This window comes from Ctenopharyngodon idella, chromosome 15 (assembly GCF_019924925.1).
Source record: "Ctenopharyngodon idella isolate HZGC_01 chromosome 15, HZGC01, whole genome shotgun sequence".
In the NCBI taxonomy this organism is placed as follows: Eukaryota; Metazoa; Chordata; class Actinopteri; order Cypriniformes; family Xenocyprididae; genus Ctenopharyngodon; species Ctenopharyngodon idella.
The window spans coordinates 15,133,496-15,151,005 of NC_067234.1; the positions used below are offsets into that span (position 1 = coordinate 15,133,496).

A 17,510-nucleotide genomic window follows, 5' to 3' on the forward strand; every position below is an offset into this window, starting at 1 on the left:
TTTTGTAAGCAGATTAGATATTTTTACAATTAAGCTGGTGTCACTTTCAACCCTCATATCCTCCCTTGAAGTGATAAATAACGTTTGATATTTGTCAGCGTGGCGCATAGTAAGGCGAGATGACACCGGGAGATTGAGTTATCGGCCGTTTGAAGAATATGTCGAGGTATAATATCTGACAGAATTCAAATATAAGGAAGGAAATTCAATTACTTCGCCTCGCCCCTCCTCCCTGTTCCCCTGCACCCCACCAGCTTGTGTTAGCAAATTAGATTTTGAATATTAGCAAGAGATCCCCCCTGGGGTCCACGTGGGAGGACAATCTTATTGTAGCGGGGAAGATAAAGTCGGCTGGCTGCTTCACGTCACCCTTAGTCTGAGAGGCCTTTTAGTCTCAGTGCTTTTTATAGTGCCTGTTTTAAGTTCTTTCTGTGTATGAAGTAAAATTTAAAGGGAAAAGTACTACAATATATGTTGAAATGGTAAAGTAATATTCTTGGTTCTTAAAGGTACAGTTCACCTAAAAATGAAAACACCCTCATGTCATTCCAAACTTTTCTTTCTTCTGCAGAACAACTGATCAATTGTTTTTGTCCATATAATGAAAGTCAATGGGGTCCAAAGCAATGCTGGACCTCATTGACTTTTATTGTATGGACAAAAATAGCACTGATACTTCTTGCAGAAGAAAGAAAGTCATGCAGGTTTCAAACGAAGTGAGGCTGAGTAAATGATGACAGAATTTTCATTTTTGGATGAACTATCCCTCAGTGCTGCTGCAGTAGCTTCATTCTTGCTTTCAGTTTACTGATTCATTTTGATATTTACTGTAGATGTTATTCTCTCTCTCTTTCTTTCATCCATATTTTGGGTAAGTCTAACTGCGCACAGTACGCGGCAGACAGGAAAGAAGAGGAGACGATGTGTGATCACCTCATCAGTGCTGCCAAACACCGTGATCATGTGACAGCCAATCAGCTGAAACAGAAGATCCTCAACATCCTCACCAATAAACACGGAGCCTGGGGCACAGTAGCACAGAGGTACAGCTGTGTGCACGTGTTGGGGTGTTTCTTCAACTATGGCCGCTTTTGGGCCTGTGGAGTTTTCGAAATAAACTCTAAAACACTTCAAACTATGACTTTTTTGTTTAATTTAGTCTGCTAACAATATCCATGTATATACGTTCACTACCATTCAGAAGTTTGGAGTCAGTAATTGTTTTTGATGTTTTTAAAATAAGTCTCTTATATCTCACCAAAGCTGCATTTATTTTATCGAAAATACAGTAAAAACAGTAATATTGCTGTTTAAATTAATATACTATGTAGTCAAAAGTAGCACAAATAAATGAGAAATGTATGGTGAAAATTTTCCAAGACATGACCGTCACATAACAAAAAAAAAAAAGAAAAGAAAATTATTGTAATCTGTTACTTGAACAAAAAATCAACCGCTGAGACATAAAAGTTGCTGTAGTTGAAGAAACTATGGAAGCTTGTTTCTGCCATGAAATAAAAAGCAAAAAAGGTAATTACGATTTTTTATTAAATAAATTCAGAATTGCGTGATATAAAGTCAGAATTGCGTGATATAAAGTCAGAATTGCACAATATTAAGTCAGAATTGCATGATATAAAGTCAGAATTGTGTAATATTAAGTCAGAATTGCATGATATAAAGTCAGAATTCTGATATTAAGTCATAATTGCGCAATATAAAGTCATAATTGCGCAATATAAAGTCAGAATTGCGTGATATAAAGTCAGAATTGCGTGATATAAAGTCAGAATTGTGTAATATAAAGTCAGAATTGCGTGATGTAAATTCAGAATTGTGCAATATAAAGTCAGAATTGCATGATATAAATTCAGAATTGTGCAATATAAAGTCAGAATTGCGTACTATAAAGTCAGAATTGCGTGATGTAAAGTCAGAATTGTGTAATATGAAGTCAGAATTTTGATATAAAGTCAGAATTGCACAATATAAAGTCAGAATTGCGTAATATAAAGTCAGAATTGTGATATAATGTCAGAATTGTGATATAAATTCAGAATTGCGTGATATAAATTCAGAATTGCACAATATAAAGTCAGAATTGCATAATATAAAGTCAGAATTGCGTGATATAAAGTCAGAATTGCGTAATATAAAGTCAGAATTGTGATATAAATTCAGAATTGCGTAATATAAATTCAGAATTGCACAATATAAAGTCAGAATTGCATGATAAAAACTCGCAATTGTGAGAAAAAAGTCAGATACTTTATAACACACTTCTGACTTTTCTGAATTCTCTTCTGAATTGTGAGATAAAAAGTCGCAATTACCTTTTTTATTTTGTGGCGGAAACAAGCTTCCATAAGAAACACCTGTGTATGTAAGTGTGTGTGTATTTGTGCATGTGTTTGTATAGCTTGTATCTTGTTGATGGTCTGTGTACGGTCATTTTAGGGGCGAGCATTACACTATTACCTTTGTGACACAAGCACACACAGCCAGGCCTCTTATGTGACTCCTATTTAATGTCATTTTCTTGCTCTCCACCAGGGTCAGTCTACAGGTCAGCAAACTCAATTACCACACCAGGCCACTAAATCCTCAGAGACAGATCACTGGTGGTCAGGCTGTATGTTTGTGTGTATGTGTGTGTGTGTGTCTGACACTCCCTCTCAGTGTCACGGTGGAGCACCTGGCAGTTGTTACAGTGGTCTCAAGGGTCCTGTTAAAAAAATACTGACTTGAGTTCCGTTTCCCACCAAACACACACAAACAGACCAAATATAATCCCAAGATCTAGAGACATAATTCTGTACAAAGTGACAGTTTTACCTCAACATCATGAGCAAGAAGGAAGTTAAGAAACAACAACCAGAGCACCCAACAATTTGGAATGTAGTAAAGTAATAATTTAAACACAATACTTTTAATACAATTAAAATACTTTCTCCTAACCCAGTTTAATATGCTAAGCTATTTGTGTCTCAACCAATGATGAGTTTGGGGTGGAACTATCTGTTTGTTTGACCAATGATAGTCAGAGAGATGCAAATCTGTTTAACAGTCATTAATTTAGCAATAGAGTACCTCAGGGATGACGTGTTTTTGTAGGCAAAACCTGGAAGCGAGTTAGCATTTTAGGACTTCTGGTTCAATCGCCCTAAAGTCAATGGGTTTTTTGAATGGGTCTGTAGTTAACAAAGCCTCTAAATATTTTCACGTTTTGATCTATGACATAAAACACACCAGTTATAACCCGCTTGTGATTTTTTTTTTTTTACTTTATTGTGTCTTAAAAACGGCGGTTGCTAACAAGGTGCTAAAAGGGACTACTTCCTTTGGCGGGGACTTTAGACGTCATCATGACAAACAGGACATTTGGACAGCATTAAGTGGATAAATATTCATACACAGTGCAGATCATAATCAGCGAGCATGTTTTTAAATAAAGTTGTTTTTTAAATAAAGTTTGAGGAAGCTTGGTGGTGGTGATGTTGATCCGCGACCATGGTGTGCTGTAGTCTGTTTATAGCCTACTGTTAGCTTTTTATATCTGACCACTTTATTTAGGCTTCAAAATGTATAAATGTTGTGTTAACTTGTAAAGATTATCTTGATAGACAAAACGTGTAAGTGTCATAACCCTTTGTTAAACACAGAGCTTATTTTTTGCGATTTTCCAAAAGTCTATGGGAAAAATGCATAGGCATTCGATCGAGGGAACCCGTGCGCCGCTAACTTCCGGGTTGGCTTACAAAAACACGTCATCTCTGAGGTACTCTATTCCTCTTGGTGATATTACAGGGCCAGAAATTACACTAACATAGTGCTTTATCATGTCTGTGTAAAGCACTTTGAATTACTGGTGTTTAAAACGTGCTTTAAACTTGACTTACCTTACAACGTGAAGACATACACTACAAAAACTTTTAGATTTGTTTAAAATCTAAAAATCCTTACAACACGACAAATGCATTTGTAAAGCAGCGCTCCATAAAATATTAAGATATTTTCAGCAAATATGTCTTTAATACAACTGCATTTTTCCTTTTTTTTAAGCAATTTAAACAACACACTTGCATTAAATATACAATCTATAATAAAACTATTTAAAAAAGGATTTTTATGACAACTCTCAGGAGATTGGTATGGTAATAGAGATGGTACCGAGACTTGCTACTGCAAATACATTCACAGACATGTATTGTCTGCTGCTGCTGCACACACATACATAAATGAATCCCCGTAGCAGATCTATACAGGTGGAGCTGGGGAAGGAGGAGGGTTTCTGAAAGCACGCTGCAGACTGCTTACGGCAACACTACCGGTATTTGTTTGAATGTTGAGCCACAGCTCATTGGCTGCTGATGCAACAGCAACCAATCAGCTGCTATGTAGATAATAACATGATCACTACCAAATGAGTTAAAGACTTACCAGCCTGCGCCATCTAGAGTTTCATGCCAGAAATATAATGGATAATATTGGATAAAAGCATCTGCCAAATGAAATGAATGAATATATATATATATATATATGTATGTATGTATATGTGTGTATATATATATATATATATATATATATATATATATATTTATTTATTTATTTTTTTATTTTTTTTCTCAGTGTAGCTGTAATAATATTAACAAAAATAGCTATACAGCAAATGCACCTTCAGTTATATTGGTAAGAACACATGTTGACTGGATTGAGATTCTCTCTGCCAACATTGGCTGTTAGCCACTTACGAACATGTGTACACAAACACACACAGTCCAAGCACAATTACTTATTTGCCTTCCAAATTGGCTCGATTTTCAGAAACAGTGGCTGTGGGTTTCTTATTAAATTTGTGAAATCCACTGCAGATGGTTGAATGTCCATGATGGCATCATGTTTACCCGCTTCAATAAGAAACAGAAATAGAGAACATAGCTCAGCTGCTTTCACTGATTGTACTTCTGTTATCAGTTTTGATGAATCCAAAGATGCTAGACGTCTTATAATTTTTAACTGTCAGAACTTATTTTTTTGACATGTTAGACACAAAGCCTTACATTAGCGGTGCTGTAACTGCACTGTATCACATTCATAGCTAAATATATATGTAGGTTGTCCTATTTTTATTTAAAGTCTGTGTTTAGAACATGTATTTCATGTCATGTGTGCTTACAGTATAAAAGAAAAGATATAACTCATTGCAGATTGTTCTAAGTATTGTTGAGTTTGATTCATAATACTGTAGTTTTATGCAGTTTTCGCTGGTGAATCTTAATAGACATGTTGATTAATTATTTGTTTGTTTGTTTGTTTGTTTATTATGGGTATGACGATTATTATGGGTATCAGATTGTGAATTCCATATTATTAATAAATTTTTTCATGTGTAATTTTCATTTATTAATTAACAGTTATTAACACTTTTTACAGTAACATCATAGTCTGACCATTTTCTGAAACGTTAGTCTCGCAAATGCCCCCTTAAATTAATCACCTCAAAGTCCTTCACACCATAATAATGAAGTGCATCTAACACCAACTACACAAAATAATAAAAAGCTATAGACGGTGGTTTGGCTGAAAGTCTCTGCCACCATTCAGACTTATTCAAATATTTATGAAAACCACCTGGAAGGCATAACATTTGCATTGAGACAAAAGGTTATTGAGCTGGGGCACATTGTAAATGGTACCACAAAACTTCCAACAAATTCAAATTTAATGGTAACCTGCTGGAGAAGAAAAATGATGCAATATGTTCATGAGCTCAAGGCGGTGTTACAGCTGAGCAGCTTAGTCTTATTCAATGCTACATTAACTTTCCCATTTATGCAGCTTCTGTAAAATAGAAAGCCTGCGGTGTTCTGAAGCATGCGTGTGTGTGTGTGTGTGTGTGTGTGTACTTTGCATGTGTGTGTGTCAGCATGTCCGCCTGAAAATATATTTGTATTAGCGTGTTTGTGTGTGTCTTTGAGCATGAACGCACACAGATTGGTTTTCTCCTTTTACTTTGTGCTACAGCCCAGGGACATGTGAAAAATGATCGAAATAATGTTTTCACATTTAGGCTTCTGAAAACACAAATGTTCCCATGATGCTTTGGAGCAGTGCTTTGATTTTTGCCATTATTTTCTGTGGAACAACTGGAAATGCTGTTGTATTTTAACAAACATTACCAGAGAAGCAGTTGTGCAGATTATTAGATAAAAAAATGTTCTCGGTTGCGTAAAATCGAATAATCCGTCAGGGATGACGCATCAAGAGATGCGAACGCTGCATAGCAATTCTTCAATGGCTGCATGAGCTGAAAGCCAAATAACCAAATCCAACCCACGAATCTTCAGTTCGATCATACTTTATGCTTGCCTGATGATGAATGTCCCCTGTATTGAGTCGGCATCAGAAAATCAATACTTCTCAAATTGAAACAGTATAGGGTTGTATTGATCTGTGCTGCTAAATCAGAAGGAGAAGGCTTTGATAGGACGTTGCCAGACAGCTCTGAGCCCAGTAATGACACGCTATCAATTTTGGCTTTACACTGATAAATCAAGTCGAAAATTGGATGTCAGATTTTTTTCTTCTCACTTTCCTCTGAGGGAGTTATTTTCCTTTCCCTCTCCTGTTGACCTCCGACCTCCTTCAGTGAATTATAAAGTTCAGTCGTGTCAAAAGTGAGAAGACGTCAGCGTTGGGATTAATGATGGAGAAGAAATCTATGATATTGAAAAATCATGGAGCCATTTATTTGCATGTCATTGGCCTGTTAACCAGCTCTTTAATTCTTATGTCATATTTGGAGGCAATCTAAGGCGGATTATTGTCATAATCAATTAACTAGATTGCAAATCTTTGAACTTTTCTCTCTGTATTTCTGTATTAAGTTCATTCTAGTATGATGGGAATTATTATATCTGTACTCATTAATAGGAAGAAATACTTATATAAACATTATTGGATATTTTAAAATGTGTGTTTTACACTATAAAAAGTGTGTAATTTCTGTACTATCCAAATTAAGTTTTTTATTATGCCACTCGCAATCTGATGGAAGCTTGTTTCCACGGCTGAATAAAAAATAAAAAAGGTAGTTGTGGCTTTTTATCTTGCAATTCTGACTTTTTTCTCAGAATTGCAGGATATGAAGTCAGAATTGCGAGATATGAACTTGCAATGTTATAAAGTCAGAATTGCGTGATTTAAAGTTGCATTTGCGTGTTATAAAGTCAGAATTGCAAGCAGTGTTGGGGGTAACGCATTACAAGTAACGCAAGTTACAGTACGTAATCAATTACTTTTTCCAAGTAACTAGTAAAGTAATGCATTACTTTTACATTTACAACAAAATATCTGAGTTACTTTTTCAAATAATAATAATATTGACTGACACTTCTCATGTCCCCATGTTGAGAGAAATCAGGAGTAAGTGCGGAGGCGTTGTGTGTGTGTGCTGTGTGTAAACATGACAGTTATTGGAGTTCTAGATTAAATGTGAGCATACATTTACTCATTTACTTATTCTCCTGCGTCCTATTCTTCTGTATTCCTGAATTGGCGGCACAGCTTCTGAAAGGCTTGTTTGTTTGAACTGCGCCCTCTACTGTACAGGCGTAAATTCGCATTTCCTGCAGCCTGGGGCTTATTCATTTCGCTTTTGATGTGAAAGGGCCTTTACATTTGTCAAAAATAGAACTTTTTTGTTGTTATAAAAACAAACAGCCCAGCCCAGATGAGAAAAAGTAACGTAATGCATTACTTTCCATAAAAAGTAACTAACACAATTAGTTACTTTTTAGGAAGTAACGCGATATCGACAATGACAATGACAATTTATTTATATAGCACAATTTCAACTTCTGTCGACCAATGTGCTTTCCAATAAGTCATTAAAAGCAGAAAAACACACAACAGACAGACAGTAAAGTTATAAAATCATACAACTATCCCATCAACCATACGCTTTAGAAAATAAAAATGTCTTTAGCCTGGACTTAAAAATGTTAACAGAAGAAGCTTGTCTAATGAAGAGTGGCAAGGCGTTCCAAAGCCTGGGGGCAGCAATACAAAAAGCATGATCTCCCCTGCACTTAAGCCTCGACTTAGGGGTAGACAATAGGTCCTGGTTGGAAGACCGAAGGGATCTAATGGGTTGATACTCAGTCAATAACTCACAGAGACAGGTAGGGGCCAAACCATTTTGAGATTTATAAACAAGGAGCAAAATTTTAAAATCCACTCTAAAACAAACAGGCAACCAATGTAGTGAGCGTAAAATAGGAGTAATATGCTCACTCTTTTTAACCCCACTTAAGAGTCGAGCCGCAGCGTTTTGAACAAGCTGCAATCGGGATAAAGCTGTCTGTCTAACCCCAAAATAAAGTGAATTGCAGTAGTCCAGCCTAGATAAAATAAAAGCGTGAATTAATTTTACAAAATCTTTAAAAGAAAGAAAAGGCTTTGCTTTAGAAAGCAAACACAGCTGAAAAAAGCAAGCTTTGACTACTGAATTTATTTGACGGTCGAACTTTAAGCCATCATCAAAAATGAAACCCAGGCTTTTTACCCATGATTTCAGACACGGAGATATTGTAATGCGTTACTTTTAAAAGTAACTTTCCCCAACACTGATTGCAAGATATAAACTCGCAATTCTGAGAAAAAAGTCTTTTTTCCCTTAGAATCGGACTTTATAACCCGCAATTGCAAGTTTATTTCTCACAATTATGAGAAAAGAGGTCAGAATTGCAAGATATAAACTCGCAATTGCAAGAAAAAGTCAGAATCGCAAGAAAAAACAGAATTACGAGTTAATAATTCTGACTTTATTATAAAGATATAAACTATATAAACAATTTTATAAAGATATAAAATTGTGAGAAAAAAAGTCATAACTGTGAGATAAAAAGTCACCAGTATCTTTTAAAATGTTTTATTCTGTGGCGGAAACAAGCCATACAACGCTGTAAACCCGAATAAGTTGGGCTAACTCAAAAAATTTGAGGTAATCAGTTACATCAATTTTTTTGAGTTATGATGTTCCCAATTTTAAGTAAGCAGAACTATCAAGTTTTGAGTTTGTAGTACTCATGCATGTTAATTGTTCCAGAGTTAGCTAACTCATACATTTTGATAGCAATTAACATAAAATATTTAGTTAATTAACTTTTTTACTTTGATTTCTTGCAAATTAAATGAGTTATTTATTTCGTAATAAGAAAATTCAGAAAATGCCAACTTGCTAATTTTCTACATGTTAACAATAGCATGGTATAACACTTACTGAATGAGTACAGCAACTTAAAACATGTAACTTACCTGCTCTCAAACCATGTCACCATGATGGTAACTTTCCAAAAAACCACATTAACAGAAACTCTTCTGAATTAGCATAACACAACATTAATCACTACTAAATTACCATTAATCTTGCACAAAAAAAAAACAAAACAAAAAAAAAAACAAAGTAGAAATCCTAGCCCAGTTTCAGTTAAACTTAAGTTAGTCTAAATTAAACGAAATGAGTTCATACAACTCAAAACAATGAAACAGCTTTATGTGAAATATGTTAGTGCTGTGAACTCAAAAGAAAAAGAAAGTTCTAAATACTCATAACAGTTCATTTAACCAAACTAATTTGTTCAATTTAAGTTTGTCCTACTCAAACCAATTAAGTATTTTGAGCATTAGGGTTTACAGTGAATCCATACAATCCTCTGTTATCATATCCATAATTAATAAATTGCACAGAAATTACACACTTTTTAAATGTGCATAATGCATCAATACACATTACTTCATTATGTTGCATTACGTTGCTGACTTCAGCAAGTGAAGTCAACTTATAATACGTTTTTTTTTATTATTTTTTTATCCAAATTGTCTAAACTTTTGGTAGTCCAATAACAGTACAAGTAGTTTGGTAGTATGCTATTGAAAACTTAGCCATTCTCTGTTTATATGCTCATGCTAGCTGTGCAAAACACTCAGTCTCAGCACTCTTCCCAAGCATCATGTCACACTGAATAAAGCTGAAGTCCACCGATTTTCAATCAGTATTTTTTGCCATGCAGTGGCTCGTAGCTGACTGTTCTAGGTGTCCAATAATACTTCTTCTTAGTGTCCATTTCCTGGAGTTTAACGTAGCTTGAAACAGACATTCAGGTGCTAATTGCTTCAAAATGGCTGTCCGTAACAAAAAATGTAAAGTCTGCGGTCACAGTGGACGGGCGCCCCGGTGTTGCATTCATGCCCTTTGTCAACGTCAGCACTATAGCTGACAGCTGATGGAGGACCAGCATACCTGAACCACCTCAGACCTTAACTTAACCTGACTTGGGTATTGACTGTCAACACTTTCTCTTGTATAATTACTTTTTTTTTTTTTTTTTTTTTTTTGCTGTTGACTATAAGGAGGGAGATGAAGAAAAAAGACAGTGTCAAGAGATGGAGAGTAGTGGCATGTATTGATTTGTTGGAGGTGGAGAATGAGGGAGGCACCATTTCCCTTGAATAACGGTGTGCGTGGTCTTTTGTTTGATGGATGGCAGCAGTCCCGTATTGGATAATAACTCAGTGATAGAATGGAGCCTTCCAGTTACACACGGCTTGGTTAAGTAGTCTCATTGGGAGTGGTTGAAAGGTTATCAATTCTAATAGCAGCAATTGAAGGGAAATATATACAGCTCTTATGTGGTTTTGGCCCCCCAAAATTGGGATGAGGTCTAAATAAAAGATCAACTGTGATCTGCTGTCATTTATTTCCAGAGTTTGCAAGTCACACCATGTGCATGTTTGAATTATGGAAACTCAAGAGCCAAAAAAAATCATTATTTACTCATGTCATTCCAAATCTGAATGATTTTATTTTTCCAACATGGAACACCAAAGGAGAATTTGAGTAATTCTTTCTGTAAAAAGTTTATAGTGACCACGTCAACGTTGACCTGACCAATAACAACACTATTGTCTTCTGTTGAGCTGCTTCACATCAGAATTTAAATTTGTCTCATATTTGACGTTTGCATCATTGTTTTTTTTTTTTTCCTGTTTATTACGGTAAAGCTGCTTTGAAGCAATATGGATTGAATAAAGCGCTATATAAATAGAGGTGACTTGACTTGACATCAGTCAAGCTCCCATAAGAACCATAAAAGCACCATAAAAGTAGGCCATATTATATTAGTCTATATTTGATTTTATTATTGCATTTATTTATACTAATACTATATTTACTGCATTTATTTATAGGCCTACTAATACTATTACTTCTGTCAAGACATTGAAAAATCTTACCAACCCTAAACTTTTAAACATTTTAAACGTTGGCCATTACTCTCATGAAGAAAAACAGAAAGAGGGTGTGTAAATAATGACTGAATTTTCATTTTTCTGCTGTTCTATTTCTTTAAGGTAATTAGGGAAAGCAGGAGGGAACAGTGAATGTGATTCAAATGATCTTTCAAATGACATTTGAAGACTGATGGAAGAAATATTGAAACAACTCTTAAAAATACCTTTCCCTGAATGACCTTCATTATTGTGTCTAGCCTTGAAATAAAATAAAGTCCACTATGCTAGTTTCCACTGAAGCTCCCTTTGTTACAAAAAGTTTGAAACACCTGTGGCCACCATTTGCAAGCTAGAAACTTTCACAGCGTTTCTTTCACACACAGACCCCTCCGATTGTTTTTGACCTACACAAAGTCACTTCCCCTTGGGCATGCTTAACCTCAAAGCCTGTGCTAATTATCTCTAGGAAGAGAGCCGTTGGAACGATCATCAATTTCAGCAGAAAAGAGCGTGACTGCTAGAGTTTTCCCACTCTGTTGGCTTTGCCTTTGATAAGAGATGGACGGTTTGCCGAAACGAGCGAGAAGGGACGCCTAACCTGTACTAGAACTCTGTCTCTCACCCAGGCAGCCGCGTCTGTCTTCATCCAATGCAGTGACCTGCAGTGCAGGCCTTGCCAGTCTTAAACCAAAGTGCTTTTTAAGTGTCTGCTCAAGTATTTTAGTTTGATTCAGCTACATAATGATGGCTTTTTCTCACCAGTAAACTTACAAATAGTCTGTCCTGTAATTTGATTGGGTTGTGGACTTCCACATTAATCACATTTCAGAAATACTAAAGAACATTTCATTAGAAATACACTTAAAAATATAGGTTCTTTATTAGCATCAATGGTTCCATGAAGAACCTTTAACTTCCATGGAACCTTTCCATTACAAAAAAAAGGTTCTTTATAGTGGAAGACGGTTCTTTAGACTATTAAAGGATTAGTTCACTTCTGAATGAAAATTTCCTGATAATTTACTCACCCCCATGCCATCCAAGATGTCTTTCTTTCTTCAGTTGAAAAGAAATTAAGGTTTTTGAGGAAAACATTCCAGGATTCTTCTCCATATAGTGGACTTCAACGGGTTGAAGGTCCAAATGTCAGTTTCAGTGCAGCTTCAAAGAGCTCTACACGATCCCAGATGAGGAATAAGGGTCTTATCTAGCGAAACGATCTGTCATTTTCTAAAAAAAAATATATATATACTTTTTAAGCACAAATGCTCATCTTGCACTGCTCTGAGATCTGCACGCATGACATAATCACTTTACAAAGGTCACGCGTGACGTAGGTGAAAGTTTCAATCCAGTGTCTACAAAGCGAATGTGCAAAGATTAAGCCAAACAGCCTTTACAAAAAAAAAAAAAAAAAAAAAAAAAGGGTAAAACAACGATATCGGACAATTTTGAAGTTGGAGGAGAAAATCAGATAAAGTATTTCGCCCTACCGCGGTACTTCTGCCTTCGTCACGCGTGACCTTTCAATATAATGCGTGGCTCATCGCAGAGCAGTGCAAGACGAGCATTTGTGGTTAAAAAGTAAATAATTTTTCATTTTTTTTTAAGAAAATGACTGATCGGTTTGCTAGATAAGACCCTTATTCCTCATCTGGGATCGTGTAGAGCCCTTTGAAGCTGCACTGAAACTGACATTTGGACCTTCCACCCGGTGAACCCCACTTAAGTCCACTATATGAAGAAGAATCCAATGTTTTCCTGAAGAAAGAAAGACATCTTGGATGACATGGGGGTGAGTAAATTATCATGAAATTTTAATTCTAAAGTGAACTAATCCTTTAAAATGATCTTCAAGCTATGAAAAAAAAAGTTAAGAACTGTTCACTGAAAGGTTCTTTTTGGGAACCAATAATGGTTCTTGTATGGCAGCATTGCGAAAACACTCTTTTAGAACCTTTAGCTATATTAGTTTGAAGTAGTGCTAATACCCCTCAATTTCAAACTGACGTAAGCGACAGGATTAGAGAAGGCATGTCTTGGCCTAACCCTTTGAGTGGTATGGTCCCACATATGGGATATGCTTTCGCGCTTTGGCTGCGAGACGGACACGCTCAGCTTTTGTCATATATCACAGCTATGCAGTGTTTTGTGCCACATAATGTTTTTTTTTTTTTTTTTTTTTTTAAGGTTTCAGACATTTAAATACACATAAGCACCAGTAAAACGACACATTTAGAGTTTATAAAATACACACTGATGTCAGACATCAGTGGAAGCAGCAATAACAATCCATTCAAATATAATTTGCCGACATTTATTCATATAAGACACTCATAATGGGCCTAAGTAACTATATAAGTTCTTCCAGTTCACCAGCCACTTACTTGCTTGAAAGGGTTAACTTCATTGAAAGTGTTGAGCATGTGTTTAGTGTCATGAACATGAACATGAATAATGACAGCCGTAATGTCACAGAGTCAGTGTGACACTGAGAAAAGCCAGGCAGCCCCCAAAATGGACCAGTCACTGATTACTGCTATTTTACTAATTATACTCCATTTATGTCCCCAATGGATGCATTTAATGAGAATATAATGGTGCCTTATTGAATTTCCCTGCCATTCTCTTATGTGCCACAACAAGAGACTATCTGTAGTCATGTGATTTCCAGATAATCATCAATGGCTTCAGTGACCATGATCATGACAGTGTTCTTCTCTGGAGCTGTCAATTAAACATGTTCATTTAATGTTAATTTAGTGTCCCGGCCAAAGGCATCATTCTGTGTATGTCGTAAACCAATACATTAAAAACAGCATACGGACAGATTGACAAACTCCAAATGGATTACTGTGGATTCCATGCCATAGACTATATTCAATGATATAGAAATAAACCATATATTGACTTATAAAGCCACTTATTTTAATGTGCTTTATCTGCCACAAATATGTCTTTGACTTTTCTCAACAAACAAATATTAATATTTGCAATAAAATGTGATTAATTTAAAAATATATATATTGGGCATATCTTAATTAAAATTGAATTTAACATAACTTTATTCATTATTTTTATTTGATTAAAAGCCCTATTTCTCTGTTAAATGTTGGACACCCACTATACTTATTATTTATTTATTCATTTTGTGTTATGCTACACTACTAAATCTCCCACTTAACATTAATCTTGCACACACACACACACACACACACACACACACACACACACACACACACACACACACACAAACATCATATAACATTTAATTTTAGCATTTACTCTCCCTGTTGAGTGCCATGGGCAAAGTATGCTGGGAAATAGAAATCCCAACCAGTTTCAGTTGAACTTAAGATTGTCTAAATTAAAACAAATAAGTTCATAAAACTCAAAACAATGAGATAGTTCAGTTTACTTAAAATACCGTATATCAGTTCTGTGAACTTGAAAGAAAAATAAAGTGCTAAATACTCATAAAACTTAATTTGACTGAACTGTTGAATTTAAGTTTGTCCTACTCAAACCAATTAATTATTTTGAGCTTTGGGGTTTACAGTGTAATTTTTACAGAAATACAGGAGGGTGATACTAGATACACGCATATAGGCCTTTTCACACTGCCTGCAAACAAATCTTATTTGTTTTATAATATATTTTTTTTTTTATTACCGTTCACAGTGTCAAGTGATGAAATCAGATTCGGTTGTTCAGACAGTTGGTTGCCATAGTAATGTAGAGTCAGCACAATGACAAGAGACTTTCTTCTACTAAACTGAGCAACTGTCATTTTGGAAAGTTGTGAAAACTAAAATGTTGCCTTTGCTCATGTCCATCACTACATATCACCATCTTGTTGAACTCATGAGACAAAATAAGTGTCTGAGACATTGCTCTTTTTATTGCATTCCCGCATATACTGTATCCAAAACCACTCGTACGTTAACGGATCCCTAATATTTCCGCTGATAGACACCTACTTTCAAACACTCCTGTCTGTATCTGTGTAAGCGCTCTGTGAAGAGCGTCAAAGATGTCTATTTGCAACATGTTTTTGAAGCATTGATCATTGTAGCCAATCACAGACATATCTGTTGAGCGCATGAACACAGTGGCCAATCAGAGGTGTTTATGAATCCACTCATCAGCTCTCAAAATGCTAGGGGGAAATGCTGCTATCGTCACATTTTTTTAAATTTTAGTACCGACCAGTGTTAATTTTGACAGCAAATTTTGATTTAGTTTTAGTCATAGTCTTTTGACTAAAATGCCATTTAGTTTTAGTCATATTTTAGTCATCGGAATTTGTTTTAGTTTTAGTCTAGTTTCAGTCGACTAAATATCATACGATTTTAGTTGACTAAATCTACAGTAGATTTAATCGACAAAAAAAAAAAAAAATAATAATTTAGATAAATTGTAATGCATTAAGCATTTCTCTAACAATACACAGATCTTATACACTGATATAGGTACATCTGATATTCCCCAAACTGTTTGTTCACCCAACTGTACTTTGCTCACCAAAGCGGATGGTATTTGACCGTTCAAGTGCAAGAAGACACGAAAGAGCAAAATTCAGTACTTTTCAGGGATTGACACACTTATCATTGAGGTACTATTAGAGTTTTCGTTTAAAATTTTTATTAGATTTGATTTTTTAGTTTTTCTGCTTTCATTGTAATTTCAGTTAAAAGTTTTAGTAATTTTTTGTGTGTTTATGTCTTTTAGTTTTTGCTTTTAAATGTCTATAAGTTTTAATTTCTGTTTGTTATTTTAATACTTCAGGTTAAGCTAAAGCTTAGAAACTAGATGAAATAAAATAAGTTTACATTTTTTTATATATTTATTTTTTATTTCAGTTAACATTTATTTCAAGTAATGAAGATTTCTTTGGTTTTAGGTTTAGTTAACTATAATAACCCTTATACTTGTAAAATATATTGAATAATGTGTCAAATAATGTTCTTAGTCTTTCCTTCCTGTGACAGAAGATACAGTAGTTTACTATGAATTAAATAGAAATTAAATTAAATACAGTTTATTGTGTAAACAATAATGACCAGGAAAAAATAATAATTATAAACCATCCCGAAATGACTCTTGTTCTGAAATGTGTGCAGTCTGCTCATGAGGGTGATAAAATATGCATTCTTACAACCGTCTCAAACATACTACCATATAAACATTGTGTAGTAAACACTGTCATAATTCATCAACATTAGCTTATAAGCAATCGCTTGGCATAAATATGCGCTATTCATTAATTGCGAAGCAGTCTGAAGTGCTGCTGGACGAGCCTGTAGAGCGCGCAACAGTGCCGCGTTTCCCGCGGTTAGATCAGCACGTTACACTTCAAATGTGCGCATCTTCCACACAGGACAGCAGTCCTGACTGGATATCTTCCCAAATCGTCCCTCTCTTCATTTTCGTCTTGTTTTTATTCGTTGAAAATTAGAGTAGATTTTAGTCATCGTTTTAGTCATTCAAAACGCATTTTTATTTAGTCGTCTCGTTTTCGTCCGTGAAAAAATGGCGTTGACGAAAATTATTCGTCAACGAAATTAACACTGGTACCAACTTGGTACCAAAGTTGATATTTTTGACAAACCTACTGGGGATCTTGGGGGCCAAGAGCGTAGCACCAAGTCTTTGGTCCCGTGCGACCCCGTATTTACAGCAAATACAGCGATATGGGGAAAGTATGGAAGCCCGTTCGCAACTAGATAAAAAAAATAAAAACAGTAATTGCGACTTTATCTCAGAATTCTGACTTATAAAGTCAGAATTCTGATATATAAACTTGCAATTGCGTGATATAAAGTCACAATTCTGACTTTTTTTCTTGCAATTGTAAGTTTATATCTCAGAATTGTGACTTTATATCACGCAATTGCGATAAAAACAGTAATTCCGATTTTTTTTTAATCTCAGAATTGTGACTTTATAACTCGCAATTGTGAGGAAAAAAAAGTCACAATTGTGAGATATAAACTCGCAATTGCGAGATAAAAAGTCAGAATTCTGAGATAAAAAAATCGCAATTACTGTTTTTATTTTTTTATTTAGTGGCGGAAACGGGCTTCCATAGGAAAGAGACACTTCTGCACATTGTGTATGAATTCATTTCCCAAATGCCAAATAATAATAATAAATTGCTTAAATTTGACTGTTCTGAAACTGTTTTAAACCACCTTTATATGTGGTTTAGATTGAGT

The 17,510-nt window shown here is 35.1% G+C and overlaps 1 protein-coding gene across 7 annotated transcripts in view; it reads left to right on the plus strand.

Annotated features, from left to right (window-relative positions):
• Positions 1–17,510, plus strand: part of nbeab (neurobeachin b) — a 339,752-nt gene that overhangs the window by 189,846 nt on the left and 132,396 nt on the right. For all 7 annotated transcript variants that reach the window (XM_051862246.1, XM_051862248.1, XM_051862249.1 and 4 more), the window contains one exon: positions 877–1,043. In XM_051862246.1, coding sequence (XP_051718206.1) covers positions 877–1,043 — 167 coding nt within the window. The remainder of the gene's footprint in view (positions 1–876; positions 1,044–17,510) is intronic.